General features: G+C 42.2%; 1 protein-coding gene across 1 annotated transcript in view; it reads right to left on the bottom strand.

Moving 5' to 3' along the window:
- Positions 1-22,581, bottom strand: part of LOC139374324 (prepronociceptin-like) — a 35,828-nt gene extending 13,247 nt beyond the window's left edge. Inside the window, exons 1-2 of the mRNA XM_071115355.1 lie at positions 22,497-22,581; positions 1,578-1,742 (exon numbers count right to left, since the gene is read on the bottom strand). Of these exons, the coding sequence (XP_070971456.1) occupies positions 1,578-1,703 (126 nt within the window). The 5' untranslated portion in view covers positions 1,704-1,742; positions 22,497-22,581. The remainder of the gene's footprint in view (positions 1-1,577; positions 1,743-22,496) is intronic.
- Positions 22,582-22,830: the final 249 nt, after the last annotated feature.

Raw genomic sequence — 22,830 nt, 5'->3', positions numbered from 1 at the left:
CTACAGAGAAAGAGACAAATATACCCTGCAGAGAGACGACTTCTCTACAGAGAAAGAGACAAATATACCCTGCAGAGAGACGACTTCTCTACAGAGAAAGAGACAAATATACCCTGCAGAGAGACGACTTCTCTAGAGAGAAAGAGACAAATATACCCTGCAGAGAGACGACTTCTCTACAGAGAAAGAGACAAATATACCCTGCAGAGAGACGACTTCTCTACAGAGAAAGAGACAAATATACCCTGCAGAGAGACGACTTCTCTAGAGAGAAAGAGACAAATATACCCTGCAGAGAGACGACTTCTCTAGAGAGAAAGAGACAAATATACCCTGCAGAGAGACGACTTCTCTACAGAGAAAGAGACAAATATACCCTGCAGAGAGACGACTTCTCTACAGAGAAAGAGACAAATATACCCTGCAGAGAGACGACTTCTCTAGAGAGAAAGAGACAAATATACCCTGCAGAGAGACGACTTCTCTAGAGAGAAAGAGACAAATATACCCTGCAGAGAGACGACTTCTCTAGAGAGAAAGAGACAAATATACCCTGCCCGGTATGATTGGAAACAGAGAGGGATTGATGGATCCTGGAATTATAGAATTGGATGTTTTGATATTACATTCATAGTTTTTCTTATCAAAGAAAGCTATTGTTTTACTTCAAGGACAAAATCAGAAATTCTTGACTTTAACAGGAGAGTTGACTTACTGGATCATAGTGAGGGAACATATTTACCCCACAGCACATAGGAAAATACACTGAAGCCACTAGAGGAAGAGGAGGGGGGTCGATGGTGTTCTAAACCACAAGCAGTGAGATGAAGAAACTGGAGAGAGGGCAGAACATTCACGTCTATCCTCAGGAATCAATTAGGCAACGCAAATTAAAAGCCAGATGCCGGGAGGCTGGGAGGGCATAATACTATGAGTCAGAGATCATCAACAGTATAGGAGACGATGTAGGGAGATAGAAAGGGGGTGGGGGCAGTTTGTGGAAGGAAGGGTCGTTTGTGGAAGTAAGGGTAGTTGGTGAGAAGGACGGGGGTGGGAGAGTTGGAGGGGTGCGTGGAGTAAGGGCTATGGTAGATGCGTCTGTGCATGCATGCCTGTTTCTGTATGGGGGGTTCTGCTCCCTCTCTCTTCGGCGACGACGTGCACCCTCTGCCAAAACAATATCTCCTAAGTGAAATGGCTCTATTGCCCCACAGATAATCAACCTTTTAAAGACTGTGTGATTCAGTCAGGGCCCTGTTGACACAATAGAGTCAAAGTCTCTTATTGTTCTGCCATTGATATCTGTGGGCAGGAACTGATTGTGGCAGAGATAGGAAAGGGAATGGAGAATAAATACATTGAGGGATAAAAACTATGGGATAGGGGGTGCATAGGCCAGAACTGGCTGTTGGCTGGGGCAGAGACAGAGGCAGAGAGAGAGAGAGAGAGAGTTAACAGGAGTCTTGAAGTTGATCTTGGTAGGGCAGGATGTGGCTGACGCAGGGGTAGGCAGGGACAGACAGAAGGATAGAGATAATGGGATGGAGTGATAGTAGGGCTTTAATATGGACCCTCACCAGTGTGTTGAAGTTGATCTCCTGCGGCAGGATGCGGCCACAGGCCAGGCAGTCCCCATGGCATTCACTACAGTGTCCCGGGACACACAGACACAGCAGCAGCAGGGACCAGAGAGGGGTCTTCATGGTCCTCAGTATCCTAACTATGGAGACAATAGGGACAGCCTGGGACAGGATAGGGGAGAGAAATCAGAGGTCAATTCACTGTTCAGTCATAATTTACTGTGAACAACCAGACTGAAATAGAGGAGGGGGGAGGGAAAGACAGAGAGAGAGATAAAGGGAGAGAGAGAGAGAGAGAGACAGACATACAGGACCGCCCGACAAGATAAGTGAAAAACACTAATGCCTTTGTTTGTCTGGGTGTGGTATCGTTTAACCCCCCCACCCCCCCCCACCCCCCGAACTCCCCCGTATTGACAACAGCGACGAAAGAAAAACAACAGCTGTTTGTACCTCATTAAACAGACTCATCATCACCTTAATTGAAGTCTGAATTAGTCTTTCTTGCAGGGAGCACAACAGCCAAAACAACCGGGGTGATTTTCAAGGGATTCTTAGTTTTACTGGATTAGTCATCAGGAAGAGATGGGAGATGTGGAGACATAGAGAGAGAGGAATCCGTAGCTGTGTTGCACTTGTAACAGATAGAGAACAAGGAATAATGTACATAATGTACATACACACACACACACACACACACACACACACACACACACACACACACACACACAAGCATGAAATCTTGCACACAATCTTTATCTCATTGATTCAAACACATATGCATTATGCCCAAAACTGCAATTAATAAGTGGGTATCTATTATGGAATATAAATAATTAGAGCATAAACATGTTTGGCATGAACATTCTTTTTACCCCAATTTTGTGGTATCCAATTGGTAGTAGTTACTGCAAAGTAATTGTCTCATCACTGCAACTCCCGACTCAGGAGAGGCAAAGATCAAGAACCATGCATCCTCCGAAACACAACCCAACCAAGCCGCGCTGCTTCTTGACACAATGCACATCCAACTCGGAAGCCAGCCGCACCAATGTGTCGGAGGAAACACCGTACACCTAGCCACCACTGTGCCACCCCCTGGGCCTCCCGGTCGCGGCTGGCTGCGACAGATCCTGGGCTCGAACCCAGATGGCACAACTAGCACTGCGATGCAGTGCCTTAGACCACTGCGCCACCCCCTTGGCCTCCCGGTCGAGGCTGGCTGCGACAGATCCTGGGCTCGAACCCAGATGGCACAACTAGCACTGCGATGCAGTGCCTTAGACCACTGCGCCACCGCCTGGGCCTCCCGGTCGCGGCTGGCTGCGACAGATCCTGGGCTCGAACCCAGATGGCACAACTAGCACTGTGATGCAGTGCCTTAGACCACTGCGCCACCCGGGAGGCCCTGGCATTAACATTTGAATCATACTGAAAGTTGTAATTAATTTACCGTAATGATGGGGTAACAATGATTCACTTTTATCACTCATTTCCTGAGAGCAGCATACCTAAACTCATTTAAACTAGTTTATCATCATTTTATTAGGGTCCCAATTAGCTGTTGCAAAAGCAGCAGCTACTCTTCCTGGGGTCCACACAAAACATGACATAATACAGAATGACATAATACAGAACATCATTAGACAAGAACAGTTCAAAGACAGAACTACATTTTAAAAAGGCACACGTAGCCTAAATATCAATGCATACACACAAACTATCTAGGTCAAATAGGGGAGAGGCTTTGTGTCGCTAGGTGTTCCTTTATCTATTTTTTGAAACCAGGTTTGCTGTTTATTTGAGCAATATGAGATGGACGGAAGTTCCATGCAATTAGGGCTCTATATAATACTGTACACTTTCTTGAATTTGTTCTGTATTTGGAGACTGTGAAAAGACCCCTGGTGGCATGTCTGGTGGGATAAGTGTGTGTGTCAGAGCTGTGTGTAAATTGACTATGCAAACTATTTGAGATTTCCAACACATTGTTTCTTATAAAAACAAGAGTCAGTCTTTCCTCAACTCTTAGCCAAGAGAGACTGTCAGGCATAGTATTTATCAGCCCTCTGATTACAATTAAAAGCAAAATGTTCCGCTCTGTTCTGGGCCAGTTGCAGCTTAACTAGGTCTTTCCTTGTAGCACCGGGCCATACGAATGGACAAAAATCAAGATTAGACAAAACTAGAGCCTGCAGAACTTACTTTTTGGAGTGTGGTGTCAAAAAAGCAGAGCGTCTCAGACCTCTCCCCATCTTTACAACCACTAAATCTATATGTTTTGACCATGACAGTTTACAACCTAAAACAACGCCAAGTAATTTAGTCTCCTCAACTTGTTCAACAGCCACACCATTCATTATCTAGAATTTAAGGAATGATATGTACCAAATGCAATGCTCTTAGTTTTAGAGATGTTCAGAACCAGTTTATTACTGGCCACCCATTCTAAAACAGACTGCAACTCTTTGTTAAGGATAACAATGACTTCATTAGCTGTGGTTGCTTATGTGTATATGGTTGAATCATCAGCATACATGGACACACATGCTTTGTTTAATGCCAGTGGCAGGTCATTGGTGAAAATGAAAAAAGTAGAGGGCCTAGAGAGCTGCCCTGCGGTACACCACACTTTACATGTTTGACATTAGAGAAGCTTCCATTAAAGAAAACCCTCTGAGTTCTATTCGATAGATAGCTCTGAATCCACAATATGGCAGAGGTTGAAAAGCCATAACACATGCGTTTTTTCAACAACAGGTTATGGTCAATAATATCAAAGGCTGCACTGAAATCTAACAGTACAGCTCCCACAATCTTCTTATTATCAATTTCTTTCAACCAATCATCAGTTATTTGTGTCAGTGCAGTACATGTTGAGTGCCCTTCTCTATAAGCACGCTGAAAGTCTGTTGTTCATTTGTATACAGAGAAAAGCATTGTATTTGGTCAAACACCATTTTTTCCAATAGTTTGCTAAGAGCTGACAGCAAGCTTATAGATCTGCTGTTAGAACCAGTAGAGGCTGCTTTACCGCTCTTGGGTAGCAAAATTACTTTGCCTTCCCTCCATGCCTGAGGACAAAGACTTTTTCTCTAGGCTCAGATTAAAAATATGACAGAAAGGAGTGGCTATAGAGTCAACTACCAGTCAATGACAGTTGTCAATGCCAGGAGGTTTGTCATTATTGATCGATAACAATAATTTTCCCATCTCTCCCACACTAATTTTACAAAATTCAAAATTGCAATGTTTTGCATTCATTATTTGTACAATGAATACAATTGCTCACTGTTCGTTGTTGGCATTTTCTACCTAAGTTTTTGCCCACTTTGCCAATGAAATAATCATTAAAATAATTGGCAACATCAAATGGTTTTGTGATGAATAAAGCCATCTGATTCGATGAAAGATGGAGTTGAATTTTACTTTCTGCCCATAATTTCATTTAAAACACTCCAAAGTTTTTTTTCCATCGTTCTTTATATCATTGATCTTGGCTTCATAATACAGTTTCTTCTTCTTCTTGCTGAGTTTAGTTACATAATTTCTCAATTTGCAGTAAATCAGCCAGTCAGATGTGCAGCCAGACTTATTAGCCACTCCTTTTGCCCCGTCTCTTTCAAACATACAGTTTTTCAATTCCTCATCATCCATGGAGCCTCAACAGTTCTAACAGTCAGTTTCTTAACAGGTGCATGTTCATCAATAATTGGAAGAAGCAATTTCATAAATGAATCAAGTGCAGTGTGTCACGACTCCCGCCGAGGGTGGCTCCCCTGCCTGTTCGGGCGGCGCCCTTTTCCTTTTCTGTTGGTTTAGTCTTATTAGTTGCACCTGTTTCTTTTGTGTTTCTTGATTTCTGGTCTATGGAAGCCTGTTAGGCCCGCTTAGGGTTGTGCAGGATTATTTTGTGTTCGCTGTCGGTTGTGGATGGATTTTTGTTCTCCGGATCGTTTTGCCCTGTGTGTTTGTGCTGGTCAGTGTTTCTGCGCCCTGTGTTTGGCGTGACCGTTTTTGTGCCGGAGAAATAAATAATCTATTATTGAACCCTCTGCTCTCTGCGCCTGACTCCTACCTTCTACTCCTAGTAACTCGTGACACGGTGTCTGGATGCTCCTCATTAATCACATCAGACCAACAAACATATTTAACATCATCCACATAAGAGCCACAGAAAAATATTTTGTATGATCTCTTATACACTATTTTAGGCCCAACTGTTGTAACTTTGGCTTTCCTGGATATAGCCACTATATTGTGATCACTGCATCCAATGGGTACGGATACAGCTTTAGAACAAGGTTCTACAGTATTAGTACAAATGTGGTCAATACATGTGGATGATCTTGTTCCTGTAGTGTTTGTAAACACCCTGGTAGGTTGATTAATAACCTGAACCAGATTACAGGCACTGGTTACAGTGAGAAGCTTCCTCTTGAGCAGACAGCTTGATGAAAACCAGTCAATATTCAGGTCCCCAAGAAAGTAGACCTCTCTGTTTACGTCACATCACATTTCACACATATTATTTAGATACTGACTGTTAGCACTTGGTGGCCTATAGCAACACCCCAAAAGAAAAGCCTTTAGATGTGCCAAGTGAACCTGCAACCACAACACTTCAATAACACTTGACATAAGAGCTTCTCTAAGCGTTACAGGGATATGGCTCTGAATAGATACAGCAACACCTCCCCCATAAGCATTCCTGTCTCTTCTATAGATATTATATCCTTGTATTGCTACTGCTGTATCATCAAATGAATTGTTTAAGTGAGTCTCAGAAATGGCCAATATATGAATGTTATCTGATGTTAGTAAGTTATTGATTTCATGAACATTATTTATAAGGATACATATATTAATATGGGCTATTTTCAGCCCTTTCCTGGGTAGCTTAAAGGATGAGTGTGATTGTAGAATATCATGTGTGAATGAACCCAGATAACGAAAGGGGAAAGTATTTATCTTGACACATCTCTCCCCTGTGTTTTTAGCTTTTCAAGAACTTTATTGGGTTTAGTGTGCCAATGGGAAATGCAGGCCCCAATGCAGCATCACAAACGTTCCCTGGCATTTTTCATATAACCTAAAAGTGTACAACAAATCAATAGTCTCTTCTGTATGAGACATGGATATATACACAGAAAAGAACATAACCTATCCAGGAAGCACAGACCATTCACCTGCGACGTCAAGGGGAAATAGTGCTGCAAAGATAAAGTATAGTGTGTTGTCCATTGTTGTCACTCTACGTTATTCCATTGAGTGCAGTACAAGACAGTGCCTGCATTTCATTAACAATCTATAGCAGTTCTCTCCAACCCTCGAACAGCTAAAGAAAGTCTGTCAGTGGCAAGTGATTATAAAGTACGGGAGTGAATTAAGAATACTATACGCAGGGATCTGGCAGGGCGGACAAAGGAGGGGTTGGCGATGGTGTGCTCTTAAAACCACCTTATTGATTTTTAGCTTGGCCTGTGGCTCGTGGCTAGACTTAGGAAGACAAGTTGAAGGGAAGGTAATAAGATTGTGGCTGAAGCATAATGTTCTCTGTGGATGTTTTATAGAGTAACTACAGTATATGGACTGCGTGATAGACCAAGGACCATACAGTATATGGACTGTTTGATAGACCAAGGACCATACAGTATATGGACTGTTTGATAGACCAAGGACCATACAGTATATGGATTGTTTGATAGACCAAGGACCATACAGTATATGGACTGTTTGATAGACCAAGGACCATACAGTATATGGATTGTTTGATAGACAAAGGACCGTACAGTATATGGATTGTTTGATAGACCAAGGACCATACAGTATATGGATTGTTTGATAGACCAAGGACCATACAGTATATGGATTGTTTGATAGACCAAGGACCATACAGTATATGGACTGTTTGATAGACCAAGGACCATACAGTATGTGGACTGTTTGATAGACAATGGACCATACAGTATATGGACAGTTTGATAGACCAAGGACCATACAGTATATGGATTGTTTGATAGACCAAGGACCATACAGTATGTGGACTGTTTGATAGACCAAGGACCATACAGTATATGGACAGTTTGATAGACAATGGACCATACAGTATATGGACAGTATATGGCAGGGGTATTGATTGATGTCACTGGTTGGCCAGAAAGTCCACTAAACTGGTGTCTCCGGTCTGAATCAGTCCGTGATTATCTGGCTCGAAGGTGCTAGTGAAGGCACTGGAAAAAGGAAAGTAAGGCTGAAAATCACTAGTACTTCTAGACTCAAGGTCTGGATGTGAGAAAAGGGGACATGGGATTGAAATGAGATATGAGATGCCCAAGGAGTTAACACTGTACTCTTGATTTATTCAACCTTTATTTTGACAGGGAGTCATGTCTTACCAAGGTCTCTTTTCCAGGTGAGCCCTGTAACTATAAAATATACACATCAATACAATACGAAAAGCACAACAGAGATACAAAACAAAGTCATAGAAAACAAACCCATTTTACATGAAACATTCCTCAATCTGCAGTCTGAAATGCCCTAGAGGCACAAAATCATCCAATTTTGGGGATTTGGAGATTTTCTTTGGTATATTGGCCTTGGTATATTGGCCATATACCACAAATCCTTGAGGTGCCTTATTGCTATTATAAACTGGTTACCAACATAATTAGAACAATAAATAAGTAATTTTGCAACATACTGCTGGTATATTGTCTGATATAACACAGCTTTCAGCCAATCAGCATCCAGGACCCAAACTACCCAGTTTCTAAGAATGTATTATGACATCAGAACAGGGTGTGGTTGTTTCCAAGTGTGAAAATGCACTCCAAAGTCATGGATAATTGGGTCAATCCATAAGACTGCTAAATAGCCAGAATGCTAAATAGTCAATTTATGGTACCCTAACTATCTGCACTGACTCTATCTTGCACTGACCCTACGCACACTCACTAGACTATATTTACACACCATCTACACACTCACTAGACTATATATACACACCAGATACACACTCACTAGACTATATACACACACCATATACACACTCACTAAACTATATACACACACCATATACACACTCACTAGACTATATATGCACACCATATACACACTCACTAGACTACATATCCACACCATATACACACTCACTAGACTATATACACACACCATATACACACTCACTAGACTATATATATACACACTCACTAGACTATATATGCACACCATATACACACTCACTAGACTATATACACACACCATATACACACTCACTAGACTATATATATACACACTCACTAGACTATATATACACACCATATACACACTCACTAGACTATATACACACACCCACTAGACGATATATACACACCATATACACACTCACTAGACTATATATACACACCATATACACTCACTAGACTATATACACACACCCACTAGACGATATATACACACCATATACACACTCACTAGACTATATATACACACCATATACACTCACTAGACTATATACACACACCCACTAGACGATATATACACACCATATACACACTCACTAGACTATATATACACACCATATACACACCCACTAGACTATATATACACACCATATACACACTCACTAGACTATATATACACACCATATACACTCACTAGACTATATACACACACCATATACACTCACTAGACTATATACACACACCATATACACACTCACTAAACTATATACACACACCATATATACACTCACTAGACTATATATACACACCATATACACTCACTAAACTATATATACACACCATATATACACTCACTAAACTATATATACACACCATATACACTCACAAGACTATATATATACACCATATACACTCACTAGACTATATATACACACCATATACACACTCACTAGACTATATATACACACCATATATACACTCACTAGACTATATATACATGAATGAGGACAAATATTTAGAGGAATTGCAGCTATTGTAGCTAACTGTCAGAAAAGCCCTGTAGGAAAACTATGATAAAAGACAAACAGGAATTACTGGCACTTTAGTCCAGCGTATTGTGTTATCATTGCACTTATTAGCCTTTAAAGTAGAGGGAGAGGCCTAGACAGACAAAAAAATGGCCATGCGTAAATAATCCGGATTTAACACTTTCCTCAAGATTAGTCATTTATTTTACATTTCCTAGCCTTGATGAGGAAACTGCGGTAATGAGAAAAGTGTTAAGAGAACAACAGAGAAATAGAAGACTGATGACGTCACCGGAACCACGGAATCAGAATGGATTCTAATTCAAATTCTTTGTCCGGAACATTCTTCTGTGGAAAAGCATTGTGTGTCTAACATGGTGAACGTTCAAGACCAGAACATAAAGCATAATCACATAGCTAGAACTGAAATGGAATTAAAGTTGGTATACTAGAGCCAGAGAGAGAGAGAGTGAAGGAAGGATTTGCGTTTTGCCAATGTTGGTGCATAACAGCGTACCATTCCACATCTTTGAAATAGAGACGTTATTTTTTATATTTTTTTACTTAGACATCCAAAGTCAGACAGCATATTGCCAGGCACAATACTGTATTGTCTATTCTTTCCCCAGTGTCTGGAGAGTTTGTCTTGGAGCTCTCATTCTATCCTTCACACCTCCAGCCCCTCTTCAATTCCACCTCTCCAGGTCCCCCCCCCCCAGGTCCCCCTCTCCACATCCCCCTCTCCATATCCCCCTCTCCACATCCCCCTCTCCATATCCCCCTCTCCACATCCCCCTCTCCAGGTCCTCCTCTCCACACCCCAATCTCCAGATCCTCCTCTCCACACCCCAATCTCCAGGTCCTCCCCCCCAGCTGTAATCGTTTAATTAACTGGCTTATTACTGAGGAAGTCACTTAATTAAACACAGTAATTTGGTCAATCCATGAGACTGCCAAATAGCCAGGCTGCTAAATAGTCAATTTATGGTACCCAAACTATCTGCACTGACTCTATCTTGCACTGACCCTACGCACACTCACTAGACTATATATACACACCATATACACACTCACTAGACAATATATACACACACCATATACAGTACCAGTCAAAAGTTTGGACACACCTACTCGTTCAAGGGTTTTTCTTTAATTTAACTAGTGAAGACATCAAAACTATGAAATAATACATATTGAATCATGTAGTAACCAAAAAAGTGTTAAACAAATCAAAATATATGTTATATTTTAGATTCTTAGTAGCCACCCATTGCCTTGATGACAGCTTTGCACAGTCTTGGCATTCTCTCAACCAGCTTCACAAGGAATGCTTTTCCAACAGTCTTGAAGGAGTTCCCACATATGCTTAGCACTTGTTGGCTGGTCTTCACTCTGCGGTCCAACTCATCCCAAACCATATCAGTTGGTTGAGGTGGGGTGATTGTGGAGGCCAGGTCATCTGATGCAGCACTCCATCACTCTCCTTCTTGGTCAAATTGCCCTTACTCAGCTTGGAGGTGTGTTCTGGGTTATTGTCCTGTTGAAAAACAAATGATAGTCCCAGATGGGATGGCATTTCACTGCAGAATATTGTGGTGGCCATGCTGGTTAAGTGTGCCTTGAATTCTAAATAAATCACTGACAGTGTCACCAGCAAAGCACCATCACATCTCCTCCATCTGGCCTACCTGGTTAAATAAAGGTGAAATATATATATTTTTTAAATGCTTCACGGTGGGAACGACACATGTGGAGATCATCCGTTCACCTAATCTGTGTCTCACAAAGACACGGTGGTTAGAACCAAAAATCTCAAATTTGGACTCATCAGACCAAAGGACCGATTTCCACCGGTCTAATGTCCATTGCTCGTGTTTCCTGATTAAAAAACATTGGCCTTCTTTAGACTAGTTGAGTATCTGGAGCATTAGCATTTGTAGGTTCAATTACAGGCTCAAAATGGCCAGAAACAAAGAACGTTCTTCTGAAACTCATCAGTCTATTCTTGTTCTGAGAAATGAAGGCTATTCCATGTGAGAAATTGCCAAGAAACTGAAGATCTCGTACAACGCTGTGTACTACTCCCTTCACAGAACAGTGCAAACTGTCTCTAACCAGAATAGAAAGAGGATTGGGAGGCCCTGGTGCACAACTGAGAAAGAGGACAAGTACATTACAGTGTAATTAAAAAATAAAAAGATGCTGGAGGAGTGGTTGAAGCCATCTGTCAAGTATGGTGGAAGCAATGTGATGGTCTGAGTGTGCTTTGGTGGTGGTAAAGTGGGAGATTTGTATAGGGTAAAAGGAATCTTGAAGAAGGAAGGCTATCCCTCCATTTTGCAACGCCATACCATACCCTGAGGATGGCGCTTAATTGGAATCAATTTCCTCTATTAACAGGACAATGACCCAAAGCACAGCTCCAAACTATGCAATAACTATTTAAGGAAGAAGCAGTCAGCTGGTATTCTGTCTATAATGGAGTGGCCAGCACAGTCACCGGATCTCAAACCTATTGAGCTGTTGTGGGAGCAGCTTGACTGTATGCTACATAAAAAGTGCCCAACAAGCCAATCCAACTTGTGGGAGGTGCTTCAGGAAGCATGGGGGGACATTTCTTCAAATTACCTCAACAAATTGACAGCTAGAATGCCAAAGGTCGGCAAGGCTGTAATCGCTGCAAATCGAGGATTCTTTGATGAAAGCAGTTTGTAGGACACAATTATTATTTCAATTGAAAATCATTATTTATAACGTCTTGACTATATTTCCTAGTCATTTCATGTATGTTGTAAGTGACCCCAAACTTTTTAATTGTAGTGAATTGTTGTGATACAACCTGGATTCGAAACAGGGTGTCTGTAGTGACGCCTCTAGCACTGAGATGCAATGCTTCAGACCGCTGCACCACCCAGGAGCCCCAGGACTAATATGGATTTGGTCTTTTACCAAATAGGGATATCTTCTCTATACCACCCCTACCTTGTCACAACACAACTGATTGGCTCGAATGCATTAAGAAGGAAAGAAATTAACAGACACACCTGTCTGCATTCCAGGTGACTAACTCATGAAGCTGGTTGAGAGAATGTCTAGAGTGTGCAAAGCTGTCATCAAGGCAAAGGGGGCAACTTCAAAAAAACATATATTTTGATTTGTTTAACACTTTTTTGGTTACTACATGATTCCATATGTGTTATTTTATAGTTTTGATGTCTTCACTATTATTCTGCAGTGTAGAACATAATAAAAATAAAGAAAAACCCTGGAATGAGTAGGTGTGTCCAAACTTTTGACTGGTACTGTATATATATTCTTGTGTATTTTATTTTATTGCTCATGCTACTATTTTATTATTATTTTAAAACTCTGTATTGTTCAAACTCTGCATTGTTGGCAAGGGCTCGTAAGCAAGCATTTCACTGTAAAATTTACACCAGTTGCATTCGGCGCATGTAAGCAACTTTTTCTTAATTTGATTTGATTCATCAAAGTCCTCTGGTGAATCTGACTGCTAGACCTGCTAATAATAACCTAGGAATCCTCCACAGGGTCTGTGTCTCTGCTGACTGTCTGTACCCATTACAGCAGGGATGTGCAACACCAGTCCTCGGAGGCCAGAGTGGTCACACCTTTTCCGCATCCCTAGCAAACACATCTGATTAAATTAATTGCATTCTAAACTGAAGATCATGATTCTTGGAGTCAGGTATGTTAGCTGGGACTGGGTCAAAAGTGTGACACGAATCAGGCCCCTGAGGACTGGAGTTGCCCACCCCTACACTACACTTATCCCTATGAGCAAAAGATGTTGAAAAGACATCTTTTTGGTATTTTATCATCTTGTGCTCATTGGAATAGTAATAGGACCAGTATATTCCTTGATGGAGTAGACCGATCAGTTATAATCACTAATAATGTTGACCATTTCAAATAATAGTAGATTGTAAACACATTGCATCAACTTTATATCCAGTGTGGTGACTGTGGTCTGTGTCTAAAACATTTCAACCTCATGACTTCAATGGTCAAATAAAGAAAATATAGTAAGATAGAATGGTACTGAGAGGAAATGAATAACCTCAACCTTAACCGAGACTGGCAGTCACGACGATATACCACCATATACCATCAGCCTCCTCATCAATACTATACACCTCTAACTCTATCAATAAAATACATCACTATCTTACTCCTCTTCTATCACCATCAACAGTCTATTATCTGTCCCTTAATGTCTTCCACTCCTCAATCCCACGTCAATATTGGTCCCACAGCACCACAGATCATTCTAGAGATGGATTAATATACATTTAGAGATCTCCTCCAATGCTTTCACCATCCACGTAATCAATGGCAGGTTAAGGCTAGCAAGGGATACATCTCGATTAATGGGTTTCAACCCATCAGGAGTAACTCTATTATATGTGTCAGATGAGGAAACTAAGGGTCACAAGGCCCGCTCACACACACACAAATGCAAGCACACACACACACACGAATGCAAGCACACACACACACACACACATCAGTCATGAGACAGTGACTAGGCCATCAGATTGACAGCCATGTTGATACAGTACACATCCCAGTCACCCAGCTGGCTGTGGGCAGAGTGTATTATAGTATTTATTAGGGTGTATATTCACCTACCATTGTTGATGGATCAAATGTGACAAGTGATTATAACTTTGTCACCAAGCCACAGGCCAACACAGTCGTCAGAGACAGCACACAGTCGTCAAAGCTTGTGGCAAATAATTCCCATGTATTCATTACAACTGGCAAGTACATTTGACATTTTTTACGTTGAGCTTTTTCACAATATGAAGACCAAATACATTTTCAATACTTTTCAGTACTAGCAGCCCACCTGATTCAAATGTTTCACTAATCCACAAGCACAGGCACAGTTACAGTAGGTGGGATGGTAGGGCTCGAGGTCAGGTTTGGGAAACACCGATCTATCACTAACCTCACCACATCATAAACTCACACCCCGTTCACACTATCACCAAACCACTCATCATTCACCATCATTGACACCATCATTGACACAGCATTCCACCATCATTTCACCATCATTGACACAGCATTCCACCATCATTTCACCATTATTGACACAGCATTCCACCATCATTTCACCATCATTGACACAGCATTCCACCATCATTTCACCATCATTGACGTCATCATTCCAACATCATTGATAGCATCAATCACCATCATTCCACCATAATTGACACCATTGTTGACACCATCATTCCACCATCATTGACACCGTCATGCCACCATCCTTGACGCCATCATTCCACCATTATTAATACAACAAATATTATCTGTGATGTGCTAGATGCATTGTTAAAGATTGATGTAAAAAATAATCCACTGGGGCTGATATGCTTGAACCATTGTTGCTGCAGCTCTCTGGCCCCCTGGTTGTTGAATCTTTAACACATGTTTTACCTGACGATTATATCTGGTACTATCCCCAAGGTTTGGAAGGCGGCCCATGTACTCCCCCTTCACAAAGGTGGTGACCTCTGTGACCTAAATAATTACCGCCCTATTTCTAAACCTTCTTGCCTAGCTAAAATATTAGAATCCTTGATGAATTTTCAGCTAAGATCTTTCTTATCTTTGAATGTATTCTAAATGTGCATCAGTCAAGTTTTAGACCAAGTCATAGCTCTATCTTTGCTGCTGTAAAGGTTTTCCTCCTCCTCTTCGTCTGAAGAGGAGAGGCGAGAAGGATCGGAGGACCAATGCACAGCGTGCGAAGTGTCCATGGTTTTTTAATATCAGAAACTCAACATGAACACACTACAAAACAATAAACGTGGCAAAACCCAAAACAGTCCTATCTGGTGCAGAGAACACAGAGACAGGAAACAACCACCCACAAACCCCAACACAAAACAGTCCTATCTGGTGCAGAGAACATAAAGACAGGAAACAACCACCCACAAACCCCAACACAAAACAGTCCTATCTGGTGCAGAGAACACAGAGACAGGAAACAACCACCCAGCAAAACACAACACAAAACAGTCCTATCTGGTGCAGAGAACACAGAGACAGGAAACAACCACCCATCAAAACACAACACAAAACAGTCCTATCTGGTGCAGAGAACACAGAGACAGGAAACAACCACCCATCAAAACACAACCCGAAACAGTCCTATCTGGTGCAGAGAACACAGAGACAGGAAACAGCCACCCACAAACCCCAACACAAAACAGTCCTATCTGGTGCAGAGAACACAGAGACAGGAAACAACCACCCACAAAACCCAACACAAAACAGGCTACCTAAATATGGTTCCCAATCAGAGACAATGACTAACACCTGCCTCTGATTGAGAACCATATCAGGCCAAACATAGAAATAGACAAATTAGACAGACAACATAGAATGCCCACTCAGCTCACGTCCTGCTCACAATTGGCCTAGCGTCGCCCGGGTTAGGGAGCGCCCGGGTTAGGGAGGGCCTCATCGCGCACCAGCGACTCCTGTGGCGGGCTGGGCGCAGTGTACGCTAGCCAAGGTGGCCAGGTGCACGGTGTTTCCTCTGGCGCATTGGTGCGGCTGGCTTCCGGGTTGGATGTGCGCTGTGTTAAAGAAGCAGCGGCTTGGTTGGTTGTGTATCGGAGGACGCATGACTTTCAACCTTCGTCTCTCCCGAGCCCGTACGGGAGTTGTAGCGATGAGACAAGATAGTAGTAATACTACAACAATTGGATACTACGAAATTGGGGAGAAAAAGGGGTAAAAATTCAAAAAAAATAAATAAATAAATGTATTGAGGCTAATCAGACGAGAAGAAAAACTCACCCAAATCTAAAGCCCCGTTGGAAAATATAAATGGACTGTTTGAAAATGTGAAGAAAAGAATGTGAATCCCATTTTTATTTGTCGTATCCCCAATGGCATTGCGTGTACCCCTGGGAATACCTGCTCTACATAGACATGTCTTATATGTGCAGAAAGCTTAAATTCTTGTTAATCTCACTGCACTGTCCAATTTACAGTAGCTGTTATTATTCCACTATCATTAACGCCATCAGGCGCATTTCATCCATCACTAAAAGTCGATGAAGATGAACCGACAATCTGAACCGACCGACAAATATGGAAAATTCTCCTTTATATTTGAGTCACACTGACTCCAAATGACCATGCCAATGTGAGAACATTGGGAACCTGATGTGAAAATCTATCAATAAACCATAATGTAATTATTAACCGAACATAGTAGGTGTAAAAGAAACACCTGAAACTAGATCCCCTACATACTGGTCTTTAGGAGAAGGAAAACAACTGTCAGGGGAGGTTCTCTTCTGCTCTGTTTAACCAATCCAGTAAATGTGGAGGAGTAGATGCAGGCTCTTTTTCCATCTCCCCTGAAATCTGGAACATCCGGTAGTTAGGGACTAGTCAGAGGCTATATAATTATACACTGTCTTATACAGATGTAGGATCTTAATTTGATCACCCTGTTGCAGGCAAACTTTCCTGCATTAGACTTCTAGTGTATTTGAGGTTTCTGATTTGAATTTCCCTTACGAGAAATGTATCAACCCCTACAAAAATGTCCATTAATTATAATCCACATAATAATTCAAATTTCCTGTTGTTGTGGGATTATTTTCCTGCCGTAGCAAACTGGCTCAAATTAAGATCCTACATCTGTATTTAATAATAATAGCATAACACACCTGACTCAGACCTGCAGTGATGCTGTGAAAGGCAGCTGCAGAGTTGATGTGATGTGACACCCGTGATGTGGCAGATAAAGAACACCCCTGTCAGGAATTGAGTGGGAATCGACACAAAGTCCTCACCCACCGCCGTTTCCCCTCCAAACACGTTTTGTCATGTGTCATCCTGTTCAGCTCCTGTTTTATCCAACAAGGAAGAGCCACTTAGGAGAACAGAAGAACAACGTTTTTTTTCTGTCTGTGATTATCTGCTTTTCAAGGGAGATTCAGGACTCTTCTCAGTAGGTTGTGTAAACGGGGTTGTGTTCCATTAGGCACAACGTAATGAAAATGAGCGTTCTTATTGGATGAGTTAATGTTGCATGTGCCTATTTCAGTGTTTTAAAACGTTTTCTTCCATTTCGTGCCTATTGAACACATGACCCAGGACACAACTTGTTGGAATGGCTTCTCAATTGGAGCTCTGCGTACTATAGGCATATGCAAAACATTGTGATTTTTTATTTGATTTCTCCCTCAATTCATCCGAGATTTGTAAAACATATCCAGTATGGCATCCATATTAGGAATGCAGTTTGATGACTTTCTAATAGGGATCGCTTAAGTCTTAATGGGTTCTTTTTTCTCAAGCAGAGTGGCTGCCTTGTACTGCTGGTAGTAGTACTATACAACTGATCCACAACTATACGGGAGGGTTTCCAACAACTGTACAACTGTTACAAACTAGCGTAACATACACCATGTCACTGACATAACTCCAGAGTAGAACGTATCTTGGTCCTTTATCTGATGCTGAAGCCGTTCAAACGGATGCACAGAAGAACAACAGAGATCTGATCAAGAGCTAATTTCACAGTTTCCTCGAATCTGTGTCGTGCCGGATGGAGAGAGCTTTGAATTATTTTGCCCCCAGGTCTGAGGAGGCCGCATCTAATTGTCTTGAAATCCCTTTAAAATCCCATTTACACACTCCTCTCTCTTTCTCTCTCTCTCTTTCACACACACACACACACACACACACACACACACACACACACACACGCACACGCACACGCACACGCACACACGCACACGCACACGCACACACACACACACACACACAAACACACACACACTCTCTCTCTTTATCTCTTTCTCTGTGTCTAATCAGAAGACGCAGACTAAGTGGAGAAAACCCTTTCCCTGAGACGATATTATCCGTCTACTGGGTTTCACCCTGGGTCGTCTGTGCACCGTAAAGCTGTAAAAGCCCACTGAGCTAAAGGCTAAGCATTTGCTTAGGGAGCTAACGCAAGCCTAATTTGAAACACAGCGTATACATGGATTATTTTCTGAGAAAACTAAAAGGCTAATTTGATTGAGTAGATTTCCATTGTGCTCCGAAACCTCTATCTATAATGAAGTTTGACCGATGGCAGCTCCAGTCAATGTGTAGCTTTGAACCTGACCTCCTGGGTCCCTCTGTGCCTTCACCCCTCTCTGGAATCCGCAATATTCACCCCCCGATTAGCCTTTATCTCCCATTGGGCAGCTAGCCATGTACAGCTTAAACCTATAATCAGTTGAAAGCTAATCCTGATTGACTCCTTTGAACAAACCCAAATTGATATTGACTGATATTCAAAGAAAAACACCTCCGTCAAACCACTGTTCAACCAGGTATGGAATAAGCCTTTAAAATAATCTAGGTAACCAGGTGTAGATTACGTTTATAATCAAAGCAAATTAAAAGACAGGAATTAAACTGATCCCGATTAACCCAATATTGGCTTTAGTAAGGAACATTTTATAATTTCTAAAAGAAACCATGTACATCAAAATGCAGACAATTCTGATTCTATGTCAAATGAATGACAGAGAAACAAAAACTACAGATGTGGGATCTTAATTTGAACCCTTTTTTAAACCTCAAATACACTACAACTTTTACATTTCCTGATCACATTAAGATCAGGAAATGATCACATTAAGATCCTACATTTGTATAGGACCCTGAGCACCTCACTAGCACTCTAGTGGGTTGCCCCCCCCCCCCCCCCTCCCCTGGGTTGTGCCGTGGCAGAGGTCTTTGTGGGCTATACTTGGCCTTGTCTCAGGATGGTAAGTTGGTGGTTGAAGATATCCCTCTAGTGGTGTGGGGGCTGTGCATTGGAAAAGTGGGTGGGGTTATATCCTTCCTGTTTGGCCCTGTCCAGGGGTATCATCGGATGGGGTCACAGTGTCTCCTGACCCCTCCTGTCTCAGCCTCCAGTATTTATGCTGCAGTAGTTTATGTGTCGGGGGCTAGGGTCAGTTTGTTATATCTGGAGTACTTCTCCTGTCTTATCCGGTGTCCTGTGTGAATTTAAGTATGCTCTCTCTAATTCTCTCTTTCTCTCTTTCTTTCTCTCTCTCGGAGGACCTGAGCCCTAGGACCATGCCTCAGGACTACCTGGCATGATGACTCCTTGCTGTCCCCAGTCCACCTGGCCGTACTGCTGCTCCAGTTTCAACTGTTCTGCCTGCGGCTATGGAATCCTGACCTGTTCACCGGACGTGCTACCTGTCCCAGACCTATTAATTGACCATGCTGGTCATTTATGAACATTTGAACATCTTGGCCATGTTCTGTATTAATCTCCACCTGGCACAGCCAGAAGAGGACTGGCCAACCCTCATAGCCTGGTTCCTCTCTAGGCCTTTCTAGGGAGTTTTTCCTAGCCAACGTGCTTCAACACCTGCATTCCTTGCTGTTTGGGCTTTTAGGCTGGGTTTCTGTACAGCACTTTGAGATATCAGCTGATGTACGAAGGGCTATATAAATACATTTGATTTTGATTTGATATTGAATTTGTTCATTTAGGGTTGGTGCAGTAAGGCTTGTATGTTAACCCACTGCACTGCTAACTGTCTGGGGCTTTCCTCTTATTCACAGCACCAGAATAGCTCTAAGCAGTAAATATAAATCTAGTATGGGAGAGTGGGATAAATTGAGCCAAAGAGGTAAGTTGAGTCACCCTTGTTTCTAGGAAACCATACACAAAATTAATAATTTGACCAAATCTTTTTTGAAATAGGTCATAATTGCATTGAGTCTGTGAAGGAAGAAACCACATGGAAAAAAAAGTGGTAAGCAACTGTGAACAAAGGATTTATGGACTACAGCTGTAGATAGCCCCTCATTAAGTGGTGTTGGTGGTTCATTGACAGAACACACAAAATGAGTCCTGGAAAGCAACAGAAACTGCCCCCGGGCTTTAGCCTAAGTCTTGGGCAGCTATGTGCTCTGCCGTCATCAGATCACCAACAGGAAATTTCTTTGCAGACAGTATTTTGCACCGAAAGCATAAAGATTTAACCTTCTCCCTGGGGTGTTAACTGTGGAAAATAATAGTCTTGCATCGTCTCGGTGGAGATGCATCGATTTAAAGACCAGGGGATCAATGGGAGGATAATGAGAGTGATGGGAGAAATATGCTCCTGTCAAGGGTCAGGACTTTAACTGTGCCACGAGCACTGAGAACAGAGAGAAAGAGCACAGAAAGAGAAAGAGTACAGAAAGAGAGAGAGCACAGAAAGAGAGCACAGAAGAGCTAGAAAGAGCACAGAAAGAGAAAGCTCAGAAAGAGAGAGCACAGAAAGGGAGAGCACAGAAAGAGAGAGAGAGCACAGAAAGAGAGAGCACAGAAAGAGAGAGCACAGAAAGAGAGAGAGCACAGAAAGAGAGAGAGCACAGAAAGAGAGAGAGCACAGAAAGAGAGAGCACAGACAGAGAGAGTGAGCACAGAAAGAGAGAGCACAGAAAGAGGGAGAACACAGAGAGCAAGAGAGAGAGAGAGAGAGAGAGAGAGAGAGAGCACAGAGAGATAGAGCATAGAAAGTGAAAGAGAGCACAGAAAGAGAGAGAGAGCACAGAAAGAGGGAGAACACAGAGAGAGAGAGAGAGAGAGAGAGAGAGAGAGAGAGAGAGAGAGAGAGCACAGGGAGAGAGAGAGAGATAGCACAGAGAGAGAGAGCACAGAAAGAGAGAGAGCACAGAAGAGAGAGAAATAGCACAGAAAGAGAGAGAGAACAGAGAGAGAGAGCACAGAAAGAGAGAGAGAGAACAGAAAGAGAGAGCACATAAAGAGAGATAGAGCACAGAAAGAGAGAGCACAGAAAGAGAGAAAGAGAGATAACACAGAAAGAGAAAGAGAGCACACAGAGAGAGCACAGAAAGAGAGAGCACAGAAAGAGAGAGCACAGAAAGAAAGAGCACAGAAAGAGAGAGAGCACAGAAAGAGAGAACACAGAAAGAGAGAGAGCACAGAGAGAGAGAGAGCACAGAACGAGAGAGCACAGAACGAGAGAGCACAGAAAGAGAGATAGCACCGAAAGAGAGAGAGAGAGAGCAGAGAGAGAGAGAGAGAGAGCGAGAGAGAGAGAGAGAGCGCAGAAAGAGAGAGCACAGAAAGAGAGAGAGAACACAGAAAGAGAGAGAGAGAGAGCACAGAAAGAGAGAGAGAGCACAGAAAGAGAGAGAGAGAGAGAGAGCACAGAAAGAGAGAGAGAGAACACAGAAAGAGAGAGAGAACACAAAGAGAAAGAGAGCAAATAAAAGAGAGAGTGCTCGGTTTAAGCAGTGACTGTGTACCAGCAGTTACTCTTGTACACATCGCGAAACTCCATGAAGAATATACCATACAACCCAAATAAATCGTTATCAAGTTAAAATATTGCCATGTTATTTTACATTCTAACTTGATGAATAAAATGCAAAGAAATAGTATTTTCTTCTACTTAGCAATGTATTGTCCTCTTCTTATGTCTTGATATTGCATCAAATAAATCTGTCTAATCTACCAAATTGTTGCTCACTTACTGTGTGGTTTTTATTTTCCTTTTTAACTCATTTGTTTCAGTGGCATTCTACATGCTTTACCTGTACATGACAGTGGGAAGAACTCTTCCATACTTCAGCAAGAACCCAGAGAGAAATTCTACATTGCTCAAACTGATAACTAACTAACCCTAAAAACACTTGCCACCCTATAAATAAACCAGCCACCAGAAGATAAGCCAAACTGCACTAAGCTGTTTGGCAACTTCTCAGGTTTAAAACTGAACCCAAACTCCTTCAGTATCAGCCAGGGAAGTATCCCAGCAAAAGATCAAGCCAGGTGAGTTCCCCCCCACCCCCACCTTAAGCCAAGCCTGAAGGTCGAAGGTCAGTCTTACCTGAGTACTATAGAGGAGTTTGGGCGCAGGTCCTTTAAGTGATTTTGGTCTAAAGTGCAGCAGCTCTAGTTAGTGTCCTGTCTTCTTTCTCAGTGTATTTCATCTATACAGACAGGCTGTTGCTCAGACCTCTTATAGAGGGGCACACCCCTCCCTCTGGTGCTGCCCCCTGCATCCCCCTTTCACTTTCATCACAGAGAGGAGGGGGGTGGAGAGAGTGGAACGAGAGAGGGAGGGGTTGGAGACTTAGAAACAGAGAGCTAGTGAGAGAAAGAGGGGTTGGAGACTTAGAGACAGAAACCTAGTGAAAGAGAGCCTTTTCCTGCATTATAGA

The sequence above is a fragment of the Oncorhynchus clarkii genome, chromosome 19 (assembly GCF_045791955.1).
Source record: "Oncorhynchus clarkii lewisi isolate Uvic-CL-2024 chromosome 19, UVic_Ocla_1.0, whole genome shotgun sequence".
NCBI lineage: Eukaryota > Metazoa > Chordata > Actinopteri > Salmoniformes > Salmonidae > Oncorhynchus > Oncorhynchus clarkii.
This window is presented reverse-complemented; position numbering and strand designations above follow the sequence as displayed.